Source organism: Schistocerca cancellata, chromosome 1 (genome assembly GCF_023864275.1).
Source record: "Schistocerca cancellata isolate TAMUIC-IGC-003103 chromosome 1, iqSchCanc2.1, whole genome shotgun sequence".
NCBI classification, from domain to species: Eukaryota; Metazoa; Arthropoda; class Insecta; order Orthoptera; family Acrididae; genus Schistocerca; species Schistocerca cancellata.
In genome coordinates this window covers 1,045,301,665-1,045,323,797 of record NC_064626.1, presented here as the reverse complement: position 1 = coordinate 1,045,323,797, position 22,133 = coordinate 1,045,301,665, and the positions used below count along the sequence as shown (strand labels likewise).

At 37.6% G+C, this 22,133-nt stretch overlaps 1 protein-coding gene across 5 annotated transcripts in view; it reads right to left on the bottom strand.

Annotated features, from left to right (window-relative positions):
* Positions 1 to 3,047: 3,047 nt before the first annotated feature.
* Positions 3,048 to 22,133, bottom strand: part of LOC126090121 (calcium release-activated calcium channel protein 1-like) — a 556,688-nt gene continuing 537,602 nt past the window's right edge. For all 5 annotated transcript variants that reach the window (XM_049906965.1, XM_049906967.1, XM_049906966.1 and 2 more), the window contains exons 3-4: positions 4,193 to 4,324; positions 3,048 to 3,829 (exon numbers count right to left, since the gene is read on the bottom strand). In XM_049906965.1, coding sequence (XP_049762922.1) covers positions 3,305 to 3,829; positions 4,193 to 4,324 — 657 coding nt within the window. In that variant the 3' untranslated portion in view covers positions 3,048 to 3,304. The remainder of the gene's footprint in view (positions 3,830 to 4,192; positions 4,325 to 22,133) is intronic.

Sequence of the window (22,133 nt, the reverse complement as noted above, 5' to 3'; positions counted from 1 at the left end):
ATTATAAAAAATGGCACGCCTGATTGAGGGTTAAATGCAGAAGAAAGAACACACTGATGGAAGGAGTACATCAACAGTCTATATGCTGGAGATGAGTTCTCCTAAAATGTTATAGTAGAGGAGGAAGCAGTTGATCTGGAAGAAAAGATGATCCAGTAATGTGGTCAGAATTTGAGAATTCACTGAATGATACAGGCTCAAACAAGTCAGCAGGGATCAATGATGTACCTTTAAAGTTATAGAAATCTGTGAGAGTTGTAGGAATTAGATGGTAATTTGAGGTGAAACACATGACTTACCACCAGATACCCGTGTAATATTATCATCACATTACTAAAAACGGCAATTACTGGTAAATATAAACATTATCAGATGTTTAATCCAAAAGCTAAGATATTTCTGTGTATTTTTATACAAGTATATCAGCAGTGCACAATATTTCACCTCCTGGACGTAACTATTGGCCAGCTACTCGGTCTCATAACTTTATACGAGGGCCGTTCAGAAAGTAACCTCCGGTTGATTTAAAAAAATACACCAAGTTAAATAAAAATATTTTAATATATACATCTTACAACTACATCTTTGCACTATTTTTCTACATAGTCTCCATAGCGATTGAGGCACTTATCGTATCTCTTCACAAGCTTTGAAATTCCTTCTGCATAAAAATCACCCGCTAGTGCCTGGAGCCAGCCTGTGACCGCATCTTTGAGCTCTTCATCGTCATCAAACCGCTGTGACCCGAGCCATTTCTTCAAATGCATGAAGAGGTGATAATCACTTGGCGCCAGGTCTGGCTGTAAGGTGGATGGTTGATAACGTCCCACTTGAAGGACTCAAGAAGGGCCGTTCTTCTGCGAGCAGAGTGAGGACGGGCGTTATCGTGCAAAAAAACGATACCGGAAGTCAGCATACCACGGCGTTTGTTCTGTATAGCCCGTCGTAACTTTTTTATTGTTTCACAGTACACGTCTTGATTAATGGTCGTACCACGTTCCATGAATTCAACCAACAACACCCCTTTGGCATCCCAAAACATCGTTGCCATCAGTTTTCTGGCAGAAAAATCTTGCGAGGCTTTTCTTGGTTTGGTAGGCGAATTTGAATGTGCCCACATCTTTGATTGTTCTTTTGTCTCAGGGTTCACGTACTTAATCCAGGTTTCGTCACTGGTCACAATTCTGTTTAACAATGGTTCTCCTTTGTCCTCATAACGTGACAGAAAGTCTAATGCAGAGGCCATTCTTTGAGTTTTGTGGTGGTCGGTAAGAATTTTGGGCACCCATCGTGCACAGAACTTACGGTAACCCAATCTTGCTGTCACTATCTCGTACAAGAGAGTCTTAGAAATCTGTGGAAAACCAGTAGACAACTCCGACATTGAGAAACGTCAATTTTCACGAACTTTTGCATCAACTGTCTGAACGAGTTCGTCAGTCACCAATGATGGTCTACCACTCCTCTCTTCATCATGAACGTTTTCTCGTCCACTTTTAAATAAACGTACTCATTCACGGACAACTCCTTCACTCATAACTCTTGGTCCGTACACGGCACAAAGTTCACGATGAATAGCTGCTGCAGAATATCCTTTGGCTGTAAAAACCCTTATGACAGCACGCACTTCACATTTGGCGGGGTTTTCTATTGCAGCACACATTTCAAACTGCCACAAAAACTAAACTAGCGCAGGTACGATGTTCACTCGACCACAGCTTGATGCCGACTGACCTGTTGAGTGCGTGAACGCACAGATGGCGTCGCTACTCCCCCAACAACCCGCACTGTGACCGATCGGAGGTTACTTTCTGAACCGCCCTCGTAGATGTAATGAGAAAGATATGAGACTAGTTACTTGCTTAACATCAAAATTAGGACTGACACAGTAGCTGAAGAAGTGAATGAATTATTCTGTTTAGGTAACAAAATTACACATGATAGCAAAAGGAAGAAATAGATCACGAGTAGACTGGCACAGGCAAAGAAACCTTTTGTCAGTAGAGGGTTCTGCTGAAGTTGATACAGATGTGGAACTGAGGAAGATGTTCCTGTAAGTTTATGCCTCGAAGCAAAATGTGGAGCATTGGAAATTCAGTGAAGAAAAAACTGTAAGCATTTGATATGTGGTGCTATGGAAGAATGTTAAAAATTACCTGGACAGATTAAGGTTTGAAATGAAGTAATAAAAAGAATAGTTAAGTATAGAAGTCTGTGAAAGATATTTACCGCACTGGAAGAAAGGCTAGGTTAGTGAGACATCTGCTACAGCATTCAGGAATAGTTAGTCTGGTGTTGGAAGGAGCAGTAGAGGGGAAAAACAGAAGATGCAGACAACAGTTTATAGATGATGATGTGTGAAGTAGTTATGTAGAAATTACAAGAATGGCATATGACACAAATAGCTTATGAATAGCATCAAACTAGTCAAAAGACTGGTGACTTAAAAAAGAGAGACCAGTTGCATTCATTTGATAACTCGGTGATAATCTGGATTCTAATTATTCACCCATATGTTCATAATTACCATTAATCATGTAGTGCAACAGTTGTAGCATAAATTCTACTAGAGCTTTCTTTGTATTGTAATTTCTGGTCAGGTTCACTTCATCTTTTACTACCTTTTTTAAAAGAATTTCCAGTTTTACAACACTTTTAATAGTGAAAAATTTTAATGAAAATGCCCCTCAATTTCATTATATTTCTCACATACCTTTACAATAAGTTCAGTAAAACAGCGATACTATCATTTTAAGAGCTTTTAGATGCTATTACAAAAGGTATTCGACTCAACTACATATATTTACTTGTTTATTTTTCATTGTTGTAAGAGTTACAAGTATTAACCATGAAACAAAATTATGTGCCATCTGCGTACCATCATTTGCCAAAAAACTGGTTTCAAAACGTGGAACTGTTTTTGAAATAATTGTGTAGCTCACTTTCTCTGTTGCAACATACAATTTTACCTGTGGAATAAAAGAGTACCTGGGAAGAACTAAAAGTGTAAGGGAATTAAATTTGGTAGTTCTAAACAATTGACTGTGTAAAAGTGTTTGAAATGAAATTTTATTATAACTGCCATTACATTTCTTTATTTTCACAATTACATAGGATTTTTATTACATTTCAGTGCTGTCACTATAATAAAATAAAGCACCATATTAGTTGTGTCATGTAATTTACAATATATAACTTATAAGACTTTTTACCTGATTTTATGACAGGTACTATTTTTTTAGCAATATTTGCTTCATTTCCCAGTTTGAAAATGATGGGAATTTGCTCTAGGCTACACATATTATTATATAATCTGTATCCCTCCATATATTCCTGTTTTGTCACTTCTTCCCTCAGGATCACTAGCTTCTATTTGCTCTTTCAGTAGCTCTAATTCTCTGATGCCAGATACTGTTACCTCATATTTGTGCATAACAAGTGTATGGTAAAAATGAACTGCAAACGCAACAAAAATAATCATTACTGGTATCATAATAATTGAAGTTGTCCAAGCTGCTGCTGTAGATAACAGATAAAATTTTACCCAACAAATAATAGCCACTTCACATAGGAAGAGGAGCAAACCCAAGAGAGTAGAAAAAAACCATGCTATTTCAATGTACCAATGAAGGCGTTCATGTGGAGATTCTTGAACTACAGTTATGGACTTGCTGTCACTGCTACAGATGGTTTCAATATGAGGAAGAATGCATGTGCTAATCATAAGGGCCAACAAATGAACAGATACAAGGAGTGTTGTGCACACAGTAAAAACAATCAGCAAATTTTTAGGTGTGTCTTTATCCAGTTGAAGTTCAACCATTGCCACCTGAAAAATAAAAGTGTCAGTTATAAAATTGTAACACATCTCACATTGTTTGTTTTTTATTTTAGTGAAAGATTCAACCAGATGCAAAATAACTGAAAAGGCTGACAATTTTAAACAGAAAATTATTTAACTGTAACAATGGTTTTCCCTTTGTATTACCACATGTTTATACTTGCATCAAATATGCAATGAATTTAGGAAACTTGTGCCAATGTACCTCCACTGCAGGGTTTCCCAATACTTTTTTGACATTGAATTTTAGAAGTACTAATATGGTAAAATTTTGAGAAACTATATATATCTCAACAAAATACACGAGACTGTGGCAATAAGCCTAACCACAAAGAAAAATTGTTGTCTTACCATTGCAAACCCTGACAAAAGAGCAGAAGTTTTGCTTGATGCTTTGAGTTTAGCTCTGCTCAGCTGTATTTTTCTCCATGTCAAAAAATTAGCAGTATGCAGACATTCATCATTCGTTGACGACATTTTTTCCTGTAACATTAAATAAAGAATTAAGACTGGATTTCAGCTAGAGTTACAACTTCAGTATGAAATAGAAATTACATTTACAACTGGTCAGAAAGTAGCTTATTGTTTTTCTTCTGCACAAAGAATAAAAAAATTATTTGAAGAACTTTATTTACATAGGGTGAAATTCTAATTGCTAATGAAATATAATATTAAACAAGAGAATGGTTAAAACTGTATATGAAACCTTCTCTGTATTATTTTGTAATGTATAGACTTCAACCAGAAGGCAGTGCAAAAAGAAAATTCATAATTCTTATTTAATATCATAGGCCACAAACATACTTTGTTTCAGGCAATATGTTTCCACAGGGTGATCCCATTTGCACACACAAAAAGTGACTAATTATCTTTGTTAGGTGCTGTCAGCCATGGAACAAGAAGGAGTCCTAATACCCTAATACTGGTACAATCGGTATCCCAGCCAGCAGTGCCATAAAACTCTTTCTGTTTTGTCTATTCAGAAGGCGTTTGCATTTTTGTATGTTTCTCGGCATGTGCACCAGGTGTCCTCTACCATGAACATCACAGTGGTTTGCTGTCGACCATGGAACAGGAAGAAGCCCCAGTAACTGGTGCAGTTGCAAGTACACCATTGCATGTCACAGTGTTTTGCCTAAGTATAGATGTAGATGAGTGCTCACTGCCTGAACTCTAACCAGACTATGAGTTGTAGTTGGTGTTACACTTCTGTTAATATGTGAATTTGACTCCCTGTACATACTATACTGTCTTATGAACATCCTTTTTTCAGATGAAAACACTGAATTTTGTATGAGATGTATCCCTTTGAAGCTTTAGATTCATTTAGATAAGATAGACACCAAAATCTTAATCAAATGAGAAGTAGACCCTGCCAGGCTTAGTTTGAGTCTTTATTTTTGTTTGCTCAGATTTCTGACAGATTTATTTTAATGGACATCTTAACTACACTGCCTCAGATACTTGTGGCATATGACAGTCTTTGATCTTCTTGTATCTCATTTTATTCTTACATATGAACTTAACCCTTGTGGTATCCCAGCCAGCAGTGCCATAAAACTCTTTCTGTTTTGTCTATTCAGAAGGCGTTTGCATTGTTGCATTTTTGTATGTTTCTTGGCATGTGCACCAGGTAGGTACGTCAGTCAGTTGTGATCCCATTGATTGTCTTCAAGACACGATATTTTGGCAATCCATCTGGCTACCGTCTTCAGTTGTGATCGCTGAGACATAATCACACCGGAACTGAATGAACATCAGAAATGGCGGCTCCTTTATACTACGGGTTCAGGCCACTGCGCCTGTGCGAGAAGCGGAAGAGCTGCCCCCAGTGAAGTGAAAAATTGCAGCGCTGCCAGCGGTAGAAACTGGCGAAAGTGATAAATCGCAAATTAAAATGTAGCAGCTCGAAAACCACACCATTGTCATTTTATGTTAGATAATAGGGTTCCATATCTTGCTTAAACGAAAACCTCTATCTCTATTAATAATGTCATTGAATAATCGTATTTCGATGGATACCTTGAGCACACAATCCCAGTAATGAGAAGCTGGAGCAACAATTTGTGTCTCTTTAAATGACATATTATGCCCTTTGCTGAGACAATGTTCGGCAATGGCAGATTTTTCAGGCTGGAGAAAATGTATGTGACACTGATATTCCACACATTGGTCATGAACTGTGCGAATAGTCTGTCCAATATTGGCCTTTCCACAATGACAGGGAATTAAACTCCAGGCTTTCTCAGTCTCAAATGATCTTTGACAGATCCAAACAGGGCTCTAGTCTTGGGGAAAAAAACTGATTTACTGGTATCCGGCACTGTTTCATGTGATGGTCCAAACTGAAAAGCACGATAAATTTGGTGATCGGTATATCCATTGAGATGTGTCAAATTTTCTGAATCAGAAATGGCATAAGCTCTCTTGGCCAATGTACGTAGAACTCCCATGTGCTGATGTGGTGGTTGACAGCTCATAGAATGAAGATAACGGTCCGTATGTGTGGGTTTATAATATACGCCATGTCCCAAGGTACCATTTTTTTGTGTACTAAAATATCCAAAAAAGGTAATTTGCCATCTTTTCAATTTCCATCAAAAATTTGATGCATGGATGAAGACAGTTAAAATGATCTAAAAACTGATTAAGAGCTTCCATTCCATGTGGCCAAACAATGAAAATTTTAACTGTCTTCATCCACGCATCAAATTTTCAATGAAATTGAAAAACATGGCAAATTACCTTTTTTGGATGTTTTAGTACACAAAAAAAAGAAAATGGTACCTTGGCACATGGTGTTTATTATAAACCCACACATACAGACCACTATCTTCATTCTACGAACTGTCATCCACCACATCAGGGCATGGGAGTTCTATGTACATTGGTCAAGAGGGGTTATGCCATTTCTGATTCAGAAAATTCGACACACTCAATGGATATACTGATCATCACATTAATCGTGCTTTTCAGTTTGGATCATCATGTGGACCAGTGCCAATTACTAGTAAATAAGTTGCTTTACTACCCTTTGTTGGAAGTATTTCTTCAAAAATTTCTAGAATTCTCAGGAAATATGATATTAAAAGTGTTTTTTTTTTTTTTTTTTTTTTTTTTTTTGGCCAAGACTAGAGCCCTGCTTGGATCTGTTAAAGATGATTTGGGATTGAGAAAGCCTGGAGTTTATAAAATTCCTTGTCATTGTGGAAAGGCCTATATTGGACAGACTATTCGCACTGTTCATGACCGATGTGTGGAACATCAGCATCACGTACATTTGCTTCAGCCTGAAAAATTTTCCGTCGTTCAACATTGTATCAATGAAGGGCATAACATGACATTTAAAGAGATACAAATTGTTCCTCTGGCTTCTCGTTACTGGGATTGTGTGCTCAAGGAATTCATTGAAATATGATTATCCAATGACATCCTTTAAGCTTGATATGGAACCCTATTTTATCTGATAGAAAACAACAATGGTCTGGTTTTCGACCTGCCACATTTTAATTAGCGATTTATCACTTTCGCCAGTTTCTACCGCCGACGGTGCTGCAATTCTTCATTTCACAGGGGGCAGCCCTTCTGCTTCTCTCGCGGGCGCAGTGGCCTGGACCCGAGGTATAAAGGAGCGCACCTGAAGATGGCGGCCAGATGGATTGCCAAAATACTGTGTATTGAAGAGATCACGTCAGGCAGCATACCCATGAAGAGCATAATCAAGTTAGTCAGTCGGCTAAAATTTTTAAGTTGGTGACACAGGACACCAGCTGACTTCACAAATCTAGAATTTTTGGAGCAAATAGCTAAGAACTTTTTCACTTATTTATCAAATTTTACTTATACACTTGTACTGATACACTGTCAGTTTTTGCTATGTTTTAGGTTACTAATTGTGCAGTGGTGCTTGACTCGGAGATAGGTAGTTTGAATCCTCTGGTGGTGAAAAAATTTTCACTACAAGTATTGGCCAGCAAGGGGAGGAGAGGAGGTTGTGTGGAGTTCCTCATCACCAGACTTTCCATCAGTGTTCTGCATTAAATTCCAAATCTCACTGCAGTGTTTCACACAGTGAAGGGACATTATAACGTTGATGCTGATCAGTCCATCAGATGGTAACACTGAGCTTGATGACTCCTCACTGTTCAAGAGAATAGGGACAGGCTATGTGTCAGAACCTGGCTTTCCCCTCTCCCTTCTGTCATCATCATACAACACAAGTAGTCACTTACATTCAACAGATACACTTAGGTTGTGACTCTCACACATTGCAAGGAAAGGGGTCATTGTGTATGGAGGAAGAAAATCCTTTCCATTTAGGTTGTCTGAACCTCCAACTGAACACACAAAAAGAGTCATATCACACAGTTGTTTGGGAGACCCTCAAGGTACGCGATGCTCACCATCTGACCTCTGAAATCTAGAAGTTTTTGAACATATGGGCTGAGGACCTTTCTGTTGTATCTTGATTGTCACTATTTTCAGAGCAACATTGAGCTGAGATTTTAACAGCAGTTGTGCCAGAGCATTCACAGTCTTCTGTGGAAATCTTTTTTATACAAGGTGGAAACTCATCAGATGATAAAGTTTAATTGTGCCCTCTATGACATGAGTAAAACAGTTTGTTTAACTGGAGAAGATGAATGAGAAGTGTGAATGAGAGTTTGATTTTGAAAGTACATGTTCGGTGTTGGCGTTACAAGTAACCACACATTCCAGGAGCTGCACAATACTGTGGGTGAGCAGTGTGGGAAGCAATGTCTTCAGAATAACGCACATAGTGTATTTTATTGTACTTTAGACAGCAGATGCATATTAGTGTCTTATGTTCACTCATTGGCATTGCAGTTTTGACAGTTCTGTGTTCATTTGTGAATCGCTTGTTGTGTTAATTAATCATGTTGTTGTTGTTGTGGTCTTCAGTCCTGAGACTGGTTTGATGCAGTTCTCCATGCTACCCTATCCTGTGCAAGTTTCTTCATCTCCCAGTACCTACTGCAACCTACATCCTTCTGAATCTGCTTAGTGTATTCATCTCTTGGTCTCCCTCTACGATTTTTACCCTGCCCTCCAATGCTAAATTTGTGATCCCTTGATGCCTCAGAATATGTCCTACCAACCGGTTCCTTCTTCTCGTCAAGTTCTGCCACAAACTCCTCTTCTCCCCAATCATGCATAATAAAATATGTGAATTCAGAAGTGTTCATTCATTGTTTTAATAACATAGAGTGAAATGGAGGATATCTACAAATCTGTAGTGCAGTTTTCTACTTTTAATGCAAAGGTAAATACTTTATACACTGTTTTGTCTTGCAACACCCAATGTTTACATATTTTTGTGGATGAGTGCTACTCTGTTTCATCGTTGCAGCTATCATATGTGATCTCCATTGTACAGGTCTCACATAACTGATAATATTATATTCTGTTTCATGATATCTTCATATCCGTAGACTGTATTCTTCAACATGTCATCAGCACTCTGTAGTTGATCATGTGTTGCCTAATGGTACAATATGTAATGACAGAAAGTTGGTCAAATGATGACAGCAAGATTATTCAAGTCATCACTTAATCTGTCAGTTGTGGTAAATATAGAATATAGTGGTATCCTGATGAAGGCAGTGGGCTCACAATACCTATATGTACTTGGGAGAACCAGCCTGTTGTCTTTGAAAACTCTTCCACCAGCTTGTGTACATGTCTTATCACTTTACATTGCTGACACAGTATGCAGGTTCTTATCCACTGGTGACTATCTGTCATTGTGCTGGGCCCATGAACCTTTCTGTCAAAAGTTTAATGCTTATTTTTGTGTAGGGTGGGCTAGATTATGAATACTATAAAAAAACCACTTTGCATAACTTTTTTGGTACAAAAGATCTGGGGCTGGTTTTTAAAATATCATACAAAATCATATGCTTAGTCCATAATAGCCACACAGGCTTAAGCTGTAGCCCAGTTGATTCCTGCAACTGTTTATCACTAGCTTGTGCTCTGCCGAATTGTATGTAATCAATTGTGCACAATATAGCTGCAATTCATGAGAAAAATTCAGGTGCTACATTCTTCACCCCTTTTATGTGCCTTATGTCCTTGGTGAATTGGCTGGTAAACTCAGGCTGGCATAATTCTTGTGTGGATCAGCTATCTTTGCATTTGCTAAAGGCAAATGTGATAGATTTATACCCATAAACAATGTAAAAAGCCTGGCCTCCACATAAAGATGAAAGTGTTTCACTGTTTTGTAAATAGCTAATAGTTCCCAGGCGTGTACACTCCACTTGATTTTAGCCTCTGTCAGTTCATGAGAGAGAAAACCCAAGGGTTGCCAAAGCCTCCTGTATACTGATGGAGAATTATGCTGATTGCCTGCTGGCTATCATCTACCACTGTCACTTACAATGTGTCCTGAACTGGATGGGCCAAAAAAACTGCTGTTTGCAAACTTTCTTTTACCTTTTCAAAGGCTTATAGCATTTCCAGTGTCCATGGCAGGGGGCAACAGCCCACTGCATTGTTACCTGACTGTGTTGCTATCAGTGGTGCTCAAATCTCTGCTGCTCCTAGTAGGTGTTGACAGAAAAGGTTGTGATTCCCAGGAATCATCTTAACTGTTGAAACTGCTTTGGGTGTGGTATGTCCCTGATGATGTCCTGAGTGTCCTGAGACATGTCAAGTGCTTCTGTTGCAGAGCACACTTTGCTTTGTTGACTATTACACTATAGTTGCTTATCCTCATGTATTGTTGTCATCTTGGAAAATACCAGAATATCATTGAGATAAACAAAGCAGAAATTGAGTCCTCTTAAGACTTCGTCTATGAAACACTGCCATCTCTGTGCAGCGTTCTTGAAACTAAATAGCATATGCAAATATTAAAAAAGACCAAATGGGGTTACCTCTGTGGTCTTGGGTATGTCTTTTCCCTCTACCAGTATTTGACTGCAAGCCTTCTTAAAATCAATCGTGCTGAAGGTCGTAGCTCCCACTTGTACAATTATGAAATCCTTAATATTCAGTACCGGGTAATGGTCTGGAAGGGTGAGTGCATGTAATATGCAGTAATATCTGCAGGACTTCCAGGTGCCATCTTTCTTCTTGACCAGATGGAGTGGTGAAGACCGTTGGCTGTCTGAACTGTGTGTAACCCCTGTTTGTAGCATTTCTTCAAGCTCTGTTTTTGCTGTGACAAAGCTGTCAGCTGCTAATCTTCTTGGTCACTGAAAGACTGGCTGAGCAGGTGAGTTTAATATGATAAACTGTTATCATGTAAAACATATTTGTATGCTATAGTGTAACCAGGAGCCCCCACGTGCCAAAATTAAAAAAAGGACTGCATCTGCAGAGGTAAAAAATGTGCACAATAAAGACTTTGTTGAACTTCTGGAAGGGGCAAACGATGTCTACAAAATGAAACCATGAGTGCTATGCACAATCTTAAATAGTGTCTGAGGAACCTCACTCATACAATATGCAGTAATTATCAATACTCCACATTGCTATGATCTTGTAAGATGGTCATGTGTTAATACGGAAATAAAATGTGCCAACAACCAGATTGTAAAAATTTGCAGACATTTAAAAATGTGAAATGTGTCGATATAAGCAATATCGGATGTAGATTCCACACACAACATGGACTTCATCTGAATGCCTTGGGGAAAGAATATCTGGCAAACCTGATAACCAAGGAAATAAAAAACCAAAATAAAATCAAAACCAAAATGATCATTGCATTTCCATTGCCAGACTCCATAACAAAAGCATTTCAAAAAGAGGTAAAAGCATTAGAACTGTCATCAGCACCAGCAAAGCATGTAAAAAAAGATGAAGTGTTAACAGAAAGAACAGTAGACAGTGATTTGAACGACAAGAGAACTACAGTTCATCATCCAAATATTTTTTTTAGACAAAAACAAGAAAAACGGGAAGACTCCAAGTCTACAAGAAAGCACAGCAGTAGTAGCAGAACCAACATTTGAAGTGTCAGAAACAACATCACCATCATCAACAACAACAACAAAAATGGCAGTATTAATTACATTAGTAGCAGCAACAAGCAACTCACCACAGCCCAATGTACATGTACAACCTAAGAGGTGCAGGAAACCTGTCTTTCTCAGGGATTTTTGGTATCTCACCAGGACACAGGAACAAATATGACAGCACAAAACATAAATAAAACTGTAACCAGTTTTCATCCTAGTCATTTGCAGATTTTAAGCCTAAATATTCAGTGCCTTAGAAATAAATTACTAGAACTTGAGGTAGCAACAAATGGTGCTAACATTGACTGCATGTGCATCATGGAGCATTGTTGCACAAGTTTTGAACTAAATACTATTAATATTCATCCATATAAGCTGGCAAGTCAGTACTGTAGAAAAAATGCCAAAAATGGAGGTCCTTACTACATCAAGTATCAGGTACAAAAGAAGGTGTAAAGCTGTATTGTATTGTATATTTATTGGTCCTGTGTATCACACACTGTACAGGGGTACATAATGATATAGGACAAGTCAAATAATTTGCAATAAAGTTTAACAGAAAAACTGTTGTATGGTTTTCAGTATATAGCAATATAACTCTAACATATGGGAATAACATTTCACAAATACACAAATAAATTTTACACGCACACATTTCATACTTTCAGCCTTGATTATACAGACACACACATATATGTAATAGACCACATATAATACACAGATAAATCTACATGTACACATTTCTTATTTTGGCTTTAATTGGCCTTAATTGTATAAACTATTTAAATTTTTCACGTATTTACATTGTAGATAAAAATTCATCAACACTATAGTAGCAATTCTGTAGCAAGTAGTCACTCACTGCAGTTTTGAATTTATGCATGCCAGTTGTTGCCTTAGTTTGTTATACAGTTTTTTCCTGCTTGCAAGGGTCCTTTTTGTTTTAGTGTTGTATGTGAAAACTGCTTGTGTAAATCTTGATTACTCCTTGTGTTGTTGGAATGGATATTTTGGTTTTTTGGAGCAATCTTGCTATTTTCATCTACGATTTTCCTTATAAACATTATTGTTTCTAGGATATATAGGCATGGTAATGGAAGAATATGATGCTTTTTAAATGAGGGTTTGCATGAAGATTGAGGTGCTGTGCATTCCATGGCTCTTATAATTCTTTTTTATGCAATAAATCAGCTTTTTCTGGGTGGTGAATTTCCCCAGCAAATTAAACCATATCTTAGTAGTGATTCTGCTTGGGCATAGTACACATTTTTATGGCTTGCATTGATGAGCATCCAGCAAGAATTTTATACTATAACAAATGGTATTTAATTTACTACATAGGTGTTGTGTGAGTTTCTGCCATCTTAGGTCATCTTGGATCCAAACTTCCAAAAATTTGTTGCTATTTACAATTTCAAGTCTTTTGCCTAACAGTTCTATGGTTGCAGTGAAAGGCTGCAGTTAAAGGCTGAATCACTGAGTGTGGAATATCATGTTGAATCAGCAGCTATACAGTTGTATGACAGGGAAAAGTCATAGTCATAGCAATATACAGACCGCCTACTGGGGATACAGACATATTCATTAATCAATTAGAAACACTGCTTAACATTGCTTTTACTGAAAGAGTCACTGTAGCTGCCTGTGGGGATTTCAACATAAATCTTATGAATGAAAGAGGCTAAAAAATCAACTTGTGAATCTATTATGTAGTTTCAATCTCTTTCCACACATACACAAACCCACAAGAATAACATACAGGGTACATCAAAAAAATGTATACACACTTTGAACTGTCATAAACAATTTATTTCCCATTCTACAAGGTTAAATATCTGTGAGAAATTAATGTTATGTTTCTTCAACAGGTGGCAGCAGTGGCATGGAAGTAACTGCAACATGGTGGATGTGCATTTGAGCTTTGAAGCGTGGAAGCAGATAATTAAGTGGTACTGGAAGTTTGAGAATTGAGAATGTAGCTGTGGTTCAAAGACAATGGAAAAGTGAGTATGATACAGAACCACCTTCAACGTTAACAATTACATGCTATGAGACAAATTCGAAATTCATGGAACAGTGTGTGATGTGCATATGGTCGATCAGGGCGACCTTGTACAGCTACAAGTGATGAGTCCACAACTGCAGTCTTGGAACTGTTTCAGCATTCGCCTCAAAAATCATCAAGGCAAGCGGCACGTGAGGGTAATGTAAGTGCTAGTAGTGTGCTACGCACTCTGAAGAAAGGCAAGTTTCGTGTGTACATTTCAAGGCTGGTGCAACAGCTAAGTGACGACGATCCAGATCGAAGGTTAGAATTTTGTGAATGACTTCAGGAGATGGTGAGACGTGAACCAGGATTTATGGATAGCATAATTTGGTCGGATGAAGCCCAATTCAAACTCAATGGAACTGTCAATAGGCACAATTGTGTGTACTGGGCTGAAGATAATCCTCACATTACAGTTGAAAAGGCTGTGAATTTGCCTGGTGTAAATGTGTGGTGTGGTTTGTCTGCAAGGGGACTCATTGGGCCTTTCTGCTTTGAAAGTACTGTTACTGGAGAAACGTACCTAACAATGCTTACTGACTCCATATTCCCTGCCATTCATGCATTATACGGTAATGATGAGTTTTATTTCCAACAAGATGGCACCCTGCCGCACTATCATAGGGACGTATGAGCATACCTGGATCACAATATGCCATGCCAGTGGATAGGACACAGGGGACCAATCGAGAGTTCCCTGCATGCTCTACAGACCTCACGCCGCTGGATTTTCTTCTTATGGGGCACAGTAAAAGATGAGGTGTACAAATGTAAACCACATAACCTGGACAAACTTTGGAATGAGATTCAGGCGGTGTGCGCAGAAATCTCATTGGACACTTTAGTACAATGTACGGAATCAGTGGTGACTCGTACTCAGAAATGTATTGATGCTGAAGGCCACCAGTTTGAACATTAATCACATTTGCAAAGTACTTTTGTTTTTCCAATTGGACTTTAAGCTTTCCATTTCCAGACATTTAACGTTGTAGAACGGAAATAAATTTCTATGATGCTTCAAAGTGTGTATACATTTTTTTGACGCACCCAGTATAATACAAACAGTCTTATAGATAATATATTTTCAAATGTATAATCCACAGAAGTAGAAGTAACAAATACTGATTTGGGATTATCAGACCATAATGCTATTGTCCTCAAAATTCCTTCAATGCCCCTGCAAGAAAAAAAGTGTACTTCATGTATAAAAGAAAAGGCAAAATGTATTAGTAATGACAACTTAAGACAGTCTGATAACAAATCAAAATCCATAAGGGGTGTTGTGAAGACTGAAACAGGAAAGAGATGCGAAGATGAGGATATAATTCTCAAAAACACAGAAAATGTCAATATTAAAAAATGAGATTTGTTAAAATTATATCAACAATTGATAATTAATTGAAACCCTCAGCTGCCGACAGGTGTTGTTGATATACCTTAATGGGGACAGCCGAAAATGTGGACCCCGACCAGGATTCGAACCCGGGATCTCCTGCTTACATGGCAGATGCTCTATCCATCTGAGCCACTAAGGACACACATGAATAGCACGACTGCAGGGACTTATCCCTTGCACACTTCCCGTGAGACCCACATTCCCCAACTATCCACACTCTACATACGTAATGTATCCACTCATTACTCGCTCACACTAAGGTGACGATTCTCGTAAGGAGTAATTACAAGCAGTTTGATCAAACAATGAGAGATGGAAGTGATGTGATGTTTGAATGGATGACAGAATGAAACAATAGTGCATTGGACAAAATAAGATAGAGTTAAAGGGTCCAGACAAAGCCTGCTCTGAAGCAGAACCAAAAGAGTAGTATTGAATGTGACTAATTACAGGGAAACAGGACCAGGAATAGAAAAAAAGAGAGAAATGTGTTCATCAACATCAAAGTGGAAACACAAGTACTGGAGACAGAAGCAATAGAAAAAAATCAGCAGTGTATCTTCAGGAAGATACTGATAAACCAAACTCCTGAGAAGAGCTTGGCAAGCTACAGTAAGTGGTTCAATAAATTGATTTTTGAGTTAGGAAACTGTTTTATGAGGTCGAGAATGTCAAATAAAATTAAGAGAATAATCACACAATTAGTTGGACCAGCAATTGTGGTACAGAAGTCAGAACAGATTGCAATGTGGCAAATTATTATGAGTTGTCATCTTGCATTGAAAGTGTAGCTTTCTGTGGAGCCAGGAAGACAGCAGATTGTGGTTCCATTCTCACACAGCAGACGCTACCTGCTGAGCCGAGCAAGTGGTGTACTTGCTTAATGCTGTCTGCTATATGTTACACATATTCTCTGTGAATCTGAAGAAGTACTATTAAATATTAATTGATCTTTTTCATACTTTGTATATCAAATTCTATGGATAACACAACCATATTGTTAAAATTTCAAACCAATAACTTCAATACTTTCAGAGACATAAATTTTTATCTAAAACACATAATAACTGTGCTACCATTGTGAAACTAAGTTAGGGACAGTAATGTATTCATCTATAGTATCAACTGAAACTACAACCAAGAGGATAGGTTCATATAATCTAATTTTCTGGAATTTTCTTTAGTTTCATTATCACATATTTCTCACTTAATTACACGGACAGTGGAAAATTATTATTTCGCTGTGTTTTGGTTGTGTGAGTGTTTTGGAGAGACTGAAAGAGTGCATGGACGACATACATAAAGTGAGAATGTGATATTTTATTAAATCTATGTAAATGTAAGCATGAGAAAGTTGTTGTGTAATAGGGGAATTTGTGATGTATGTCCGAGTGAGTTTGATGTTGTAAAAAGTACCCAGAAGGGACATTGAGTATTAAATTTATTAGTATTTTATTTTGTGGATAGGAATCCCACTTTTTCATTAAATTTTACTTAGTTTTGGAATTATGAGATTTCTGGTCTAAATTACTTGTGCTTATCTGATTGGCTGAGATTAGGAACACCACAAGTATAGAAGTGAGTGGGGCTTTGTGCCTCAGGTCTATGAGTTGATGTAATAACTCAGGAGCCGCCTTCTGGTGAACACCTACGTTAAACCACGCTGATCAAATTTGTACCAAATGAATCAATTCATGCATTTGATCAGGTTTCGTGTTGTTGACAAAAAGCGACTACAATATTGAGTATTTGGTGGAAGTCAAGCATTGTGAGTGGTTTATTTTATGAGATATTTTCGGGTGAACTTTCATGTCATATATAAACTCTGCATGGCATGTTTCATGCAGATTATGAATCATTATGGCAAGCTCTTATTTATAAGAAGCCTACTGAACAACTGAATGTATTAACTCACAAGTGGTTGTGGGTCATTGACTGTTTAGAACATTCAAAATATCAGGACAGACTAAATATCATTTTGATTGAATATGGTGCCCAAACAAACAGACACCATTGGTGATCTTGCAGCTTTCGAAGAATGAAATTACAGTGAAATACAGACCTTTGTAGCTGCTTACACATGTTGGGAAATATCAAAAGGGACAGTGATCTTCTGCAGTGCGGATGCACTCACATTGCTCAAAACTCTTACGGGATTCGGTAGATTGAATGCTGTAAGTAATGAGTATAGTGGGCAAGGGCACTAAAAATGTAAAGTGTGGCCAATAAGTTGGAAATGTGGGTATCGCGGCAAGAGTGCCAGAGATAAGTCCCTGCAGTCGCACTATCCTCTGTGTCCTTGATGGCTCAGTCAGATAGAGTGTCTGCCTTGTAAGCAGGAGATCCCGGGTCCAAGTCCCAGTTGAGGTACACGTTTTCAACTGTTCTCACTGCTATTTATCAACACCTGTATTTATCAACACCTGTAAGCAGCTACAAAGGTCTGGATTTCACTGTAATTTCATAAATATCTTTTGGCTGCTTTCAGGTGTGAACTTGTAACAGGGACAGACAGTAACACTGTGTAATTAATGTTAGGATATTAAATATGGACTTGATATCCATTATTTGTGTTTTAAAGACAATAAACCAACTTAAAGGGAATTTTAGACTTTTTTTTAACTGGTCATGCAAGAATTCCAAATGCTTGATAGTTTAAGTAACTTTCAGCTATTATACGTGGACTGGAGTTATGTGGCCTTTGTGTGGTAGGTATTTAGTTGAACTTTCATCAAAGCTGCTTTTGTCGGCTAAACCAGTATCTACCGTTTCAGAGTAAAGGGGCAGACAACCTGAAGCCTAACCAGGTAGGTGGACAGATTGTTTAAAGGATAGTGAGAGTGCATCCCACCTCGCTGCAAGACATTTAGATAAAGTAGCAATAAAGAGGTAACTGATAAGCGGATGTTTTGATTTTGCTGAAAGCTAAATACAAGAATAGATAGATAAACAGAATAGTGACAAAGCACTGGAAGAATTTATTGAAACCAAAGATGAGAACAACAACTCCATATGGCAAAGATAGTGACAACTACACAACATGGTGTCCAATGATAGTGAGTCTGTGCAGTAAAGTATCAAATGAGAGAGTTATACTCCTATTATGGACCATTTTGCTGCTAGGTGTGGTAATACGAGATTGGAGTCATTTATGTTAACGCGAGAGATCAGTCCAGACTAAGCTACAGCAACAGACACGCAACAACCACTGACTGTCAACACACATGCACAGCCACTTGATATCACCACGCTGTCTTTTCGATGTCCAGTAATGGATAATTACTGATGCCCAGGAATGTGACTCTGAGTTAACTATTAATAGTGAGAAGTGACATTGTTTATTAAGACATTAATAGTTTCAGAATAAACTGTGTGAAGAGTGACTAAGCTATTTGGTCCTGGTCCAAAACAAATGTGTTCTGTAGCACCAGTAGTCAAAGTTATTATAAAGCATTTCAATTAATCCTGCAGCCAGTGCACCTAATCCTTTTATTTGGTGCTAGTCGCAAATGTTTGATGATTGTTAACATAGTAAAATACATCACAACACAGTTAACTTCCAGAGTGGACCTGATAAAAAATTTACTACATTCAGCAGGTAGATACTGTGGGATAGCAACAAATTAGACTGTAGTGTTAAAAGTGTATCTAATTGCTTGACTTTCTGAAAAAATGCTAGAATATTTCATTTTTCACTCCTTGCTCTGTAATGAGTTAGCATACAATAAAAATTTGTTGGGAAGTTGTCAATGGTACTATACGAACCAAAACCAAATGTGTTTCACCCGAATAGTTCCAGCTAAATGGAACAAAAATTTCTGATGCAAAACAGATTAGTGAACTTTTTAACTTGTGTTTCTTATAGATTGCCAATAATCTAGTATCAAGAATCACTATGTCAGCAGTATCAAGCAAACCTATGTTCCCAGCATCAGACAGGTCAATTTTTTTCTGACATCAGTAATCGAACGAAAGGTATTAAAAATCACATGAACCACAAAATAATCATTTTCATGTGGAGTTGATGACATCCCAGATTACGTATTGAAGAACATATGTGTAGAAATTGTCCCACTGCTATGAAACGTGATCAGTGGCTCAATAAACAGATAATGTTTCCCAGAAGAGCTAATGACCTCAAAGGTAAAGCCTTTCTTGATAAAGGGGGACAGTCATGATGTGAACAATTATCATCCTATTTCTGTACTCCCAGCTATGTTCAAGATATTTGAGAAAGTCATATTCAATAGAATCACAGCATTTCCAGAAAAATACTGAATCATTAACCAAACGCCAATTTGGATTTAGGAAAACCAGGACTGTTTATGATGCACCCTCCAATTTCACTGACCATATTCTTAAAGCCTTCAATCAAAAGGAATTTTCTTCTGGACTTTAAGGCTTTGGACCTCACTAATCATTCACTGTTGCTTCGGAAGCTAGAATCATGTGACATCAGAGGTACAACAAATAATTGGCTCAAATTCCATCCTACCAACTGAAACAAATGATAGAAACACAAGCCCTGAATCTATAAAAATTCTTCTGATCTAGTCCTGACAAGCTGTGGAGCCCCAGAAGGCACACTACTGGGCCTTGTCCTCTTCTTACACTTTATCAATGACCTTCCTTTAAATCTCCCTAATACTTCTGCTGTATTGTTTGCAGGTGACACAAATGTGGTCTTCCAGTCAGACTCGGCTCTTAAATTGAAGCTCAAAATTAGCGACACAACTGAAACACTCCTCCTGTGCCTCCACTACAATAAATTACTGTTGAACACAAACAAGACAGTTCATACGCTTTTCTATCCATCCCAAAACCATCCTGCTTATATGTAATACTTGTACATTGATGGCAAAGAAATTGAACTAGTAATGGAAACAAAGTGTTGAAGTCTGGATTGGCAGATCACTCCAGTGGGACCACCAACAGGGTAAAACTGTTAAACAGGCTTGGTAGTCTTCGCCATGCTTTCAGAATTCTCAGGCAATCGTGTGATATAAACACACTAAAAGCTGTTTATCATGGTTGTGCACTCATTAATAACATATGGCATCCCTTTTTGGAGGTTACTCACAGAAAAATTATCCTGTTACAAAAACGAGTAATAAAAATAATGGAGTACCAATATGACCTGCCACCTAATCTATTTTCAAAGAGCTCATTCTGCTGCCTGTCTCCTGTATTTACATTATAGAGACAGTTTCTTTTGTTAGAAAAAGTCCTTGATCTCTTTGCAACAAATGGAGAAATCTATAGCCATGACACAAGAAGAAAGCTACAGCCATGACACAAGAATGAAGGCAAACATTCATCTGGTGGTACAAGGATTAAGCAAACGTCACAGTGGGATGAGAAATATAGGCAGCTTGCTTTTCAACAAATTACACCTATCAATTAGAAACAAAAACAATACCTTCAGTAATAAAGTTAAGGATTTGCTAATGAAATATACTTTTTATTCAGTCAATGAGTACCTGAAGGCACTAACTAATTGACCTCATCCTCACCCACATAGTGGTTATAATTACTTTTTATGCTTGCCTCCGACATAAGGCAGAACTTCTATTTGCCACCATTTTGTAGACTTCTATAGAAATAATATGCTTGCACTCATCTTACATGCCAGCATGTTATTAACAGAAAAGATGAATCTCAGTTTCAAATGAACTTTGACACTTATAACCACAATACAAATATAAAAATAACTTGAATAATTTGATTCCATAGTCCTGTCTATGGGTCTGAATGGAATTCTTCAGGTGCAATTTTTTAGCAAGTTACCTATAGTCACATGACACGAAGCAGTATAAATTAAAAAATATATGTATATTTTAGTAGCAACACCTTCTAGAAATTTTCCAAATTTTGGAATTTTCATTTTGTAAACTTATTTTAGTACTGTAACACAAAATGATGTTTGTAACTAAGGTACTTCAATGTAACTTTTATATTTCGAAGGTGACTATTATAATTACAGTGTAAAAATGGTTGATTCTTTACACAGCTGAGTGTTACTTCTATCTGTTAACATATACCTAGATACAGTGCAATTCTTTGAAGGTTTTTCTTCATGAGGGATCTATGGAAAAAGATGAATGAATTGATTGTTAAGTAAACCAACACCAAGGAAAGATGTAGATTAAAACTGTCAGTTGGACTGGGACTTGAACCAGAAACTTTGCCTTTCATGGGAAATGCTCTTACTTACTGAGATATCCAAGTATGAATCATGAGCTGTCCTCACAGCTTCAGTCGTGCCTACTTCTCTACTTTGCAAACATCACAGGAGTTTTCCTGGGTTCTGTAAGGATACTAAGATTGATTTCCTTCCCAGCAGTCTGCCAAGCAGCATGCACTAGTTGGCAAGACTTCGTTTCCAGATCTTTCTATCACTTCATGACTTTTCCAGCAAACAGAGCTTTATCATTTTGCAACGACAATGTTAGCCAGTAATGAGAGCACAAGGAGCATAGTTGGGAGGAGTCACTCAAATTTGCCTCTGGTGTAAGAGTCAGGAGGCAGAAAGATGTGAAGTCAAAGTGGAAATTTCACGATAGTGTGTTGAGGGGTGTATTTAACTGGAGTAGGAATACTGAACAGTCTGTTGCTGTTTGGAATGAATGGATCTGGATTTGTTAGTTTCATCGACAGGAATGAATGAAATACAATTAGATGTGTTTCCGTTGTTGGAAGTTGGATAAACTGTGTAAAGGACATCATTTTTTGTCGCAGGTTACCCTTAACATCATTTATGATAAATTTTTATGGTAAATAATTATAGACGCACCAAGCACAGTTAGGCTTCAGATTATTTTCCATATCAGTCATGTTTTGATGTAAGCCTCTCCAATA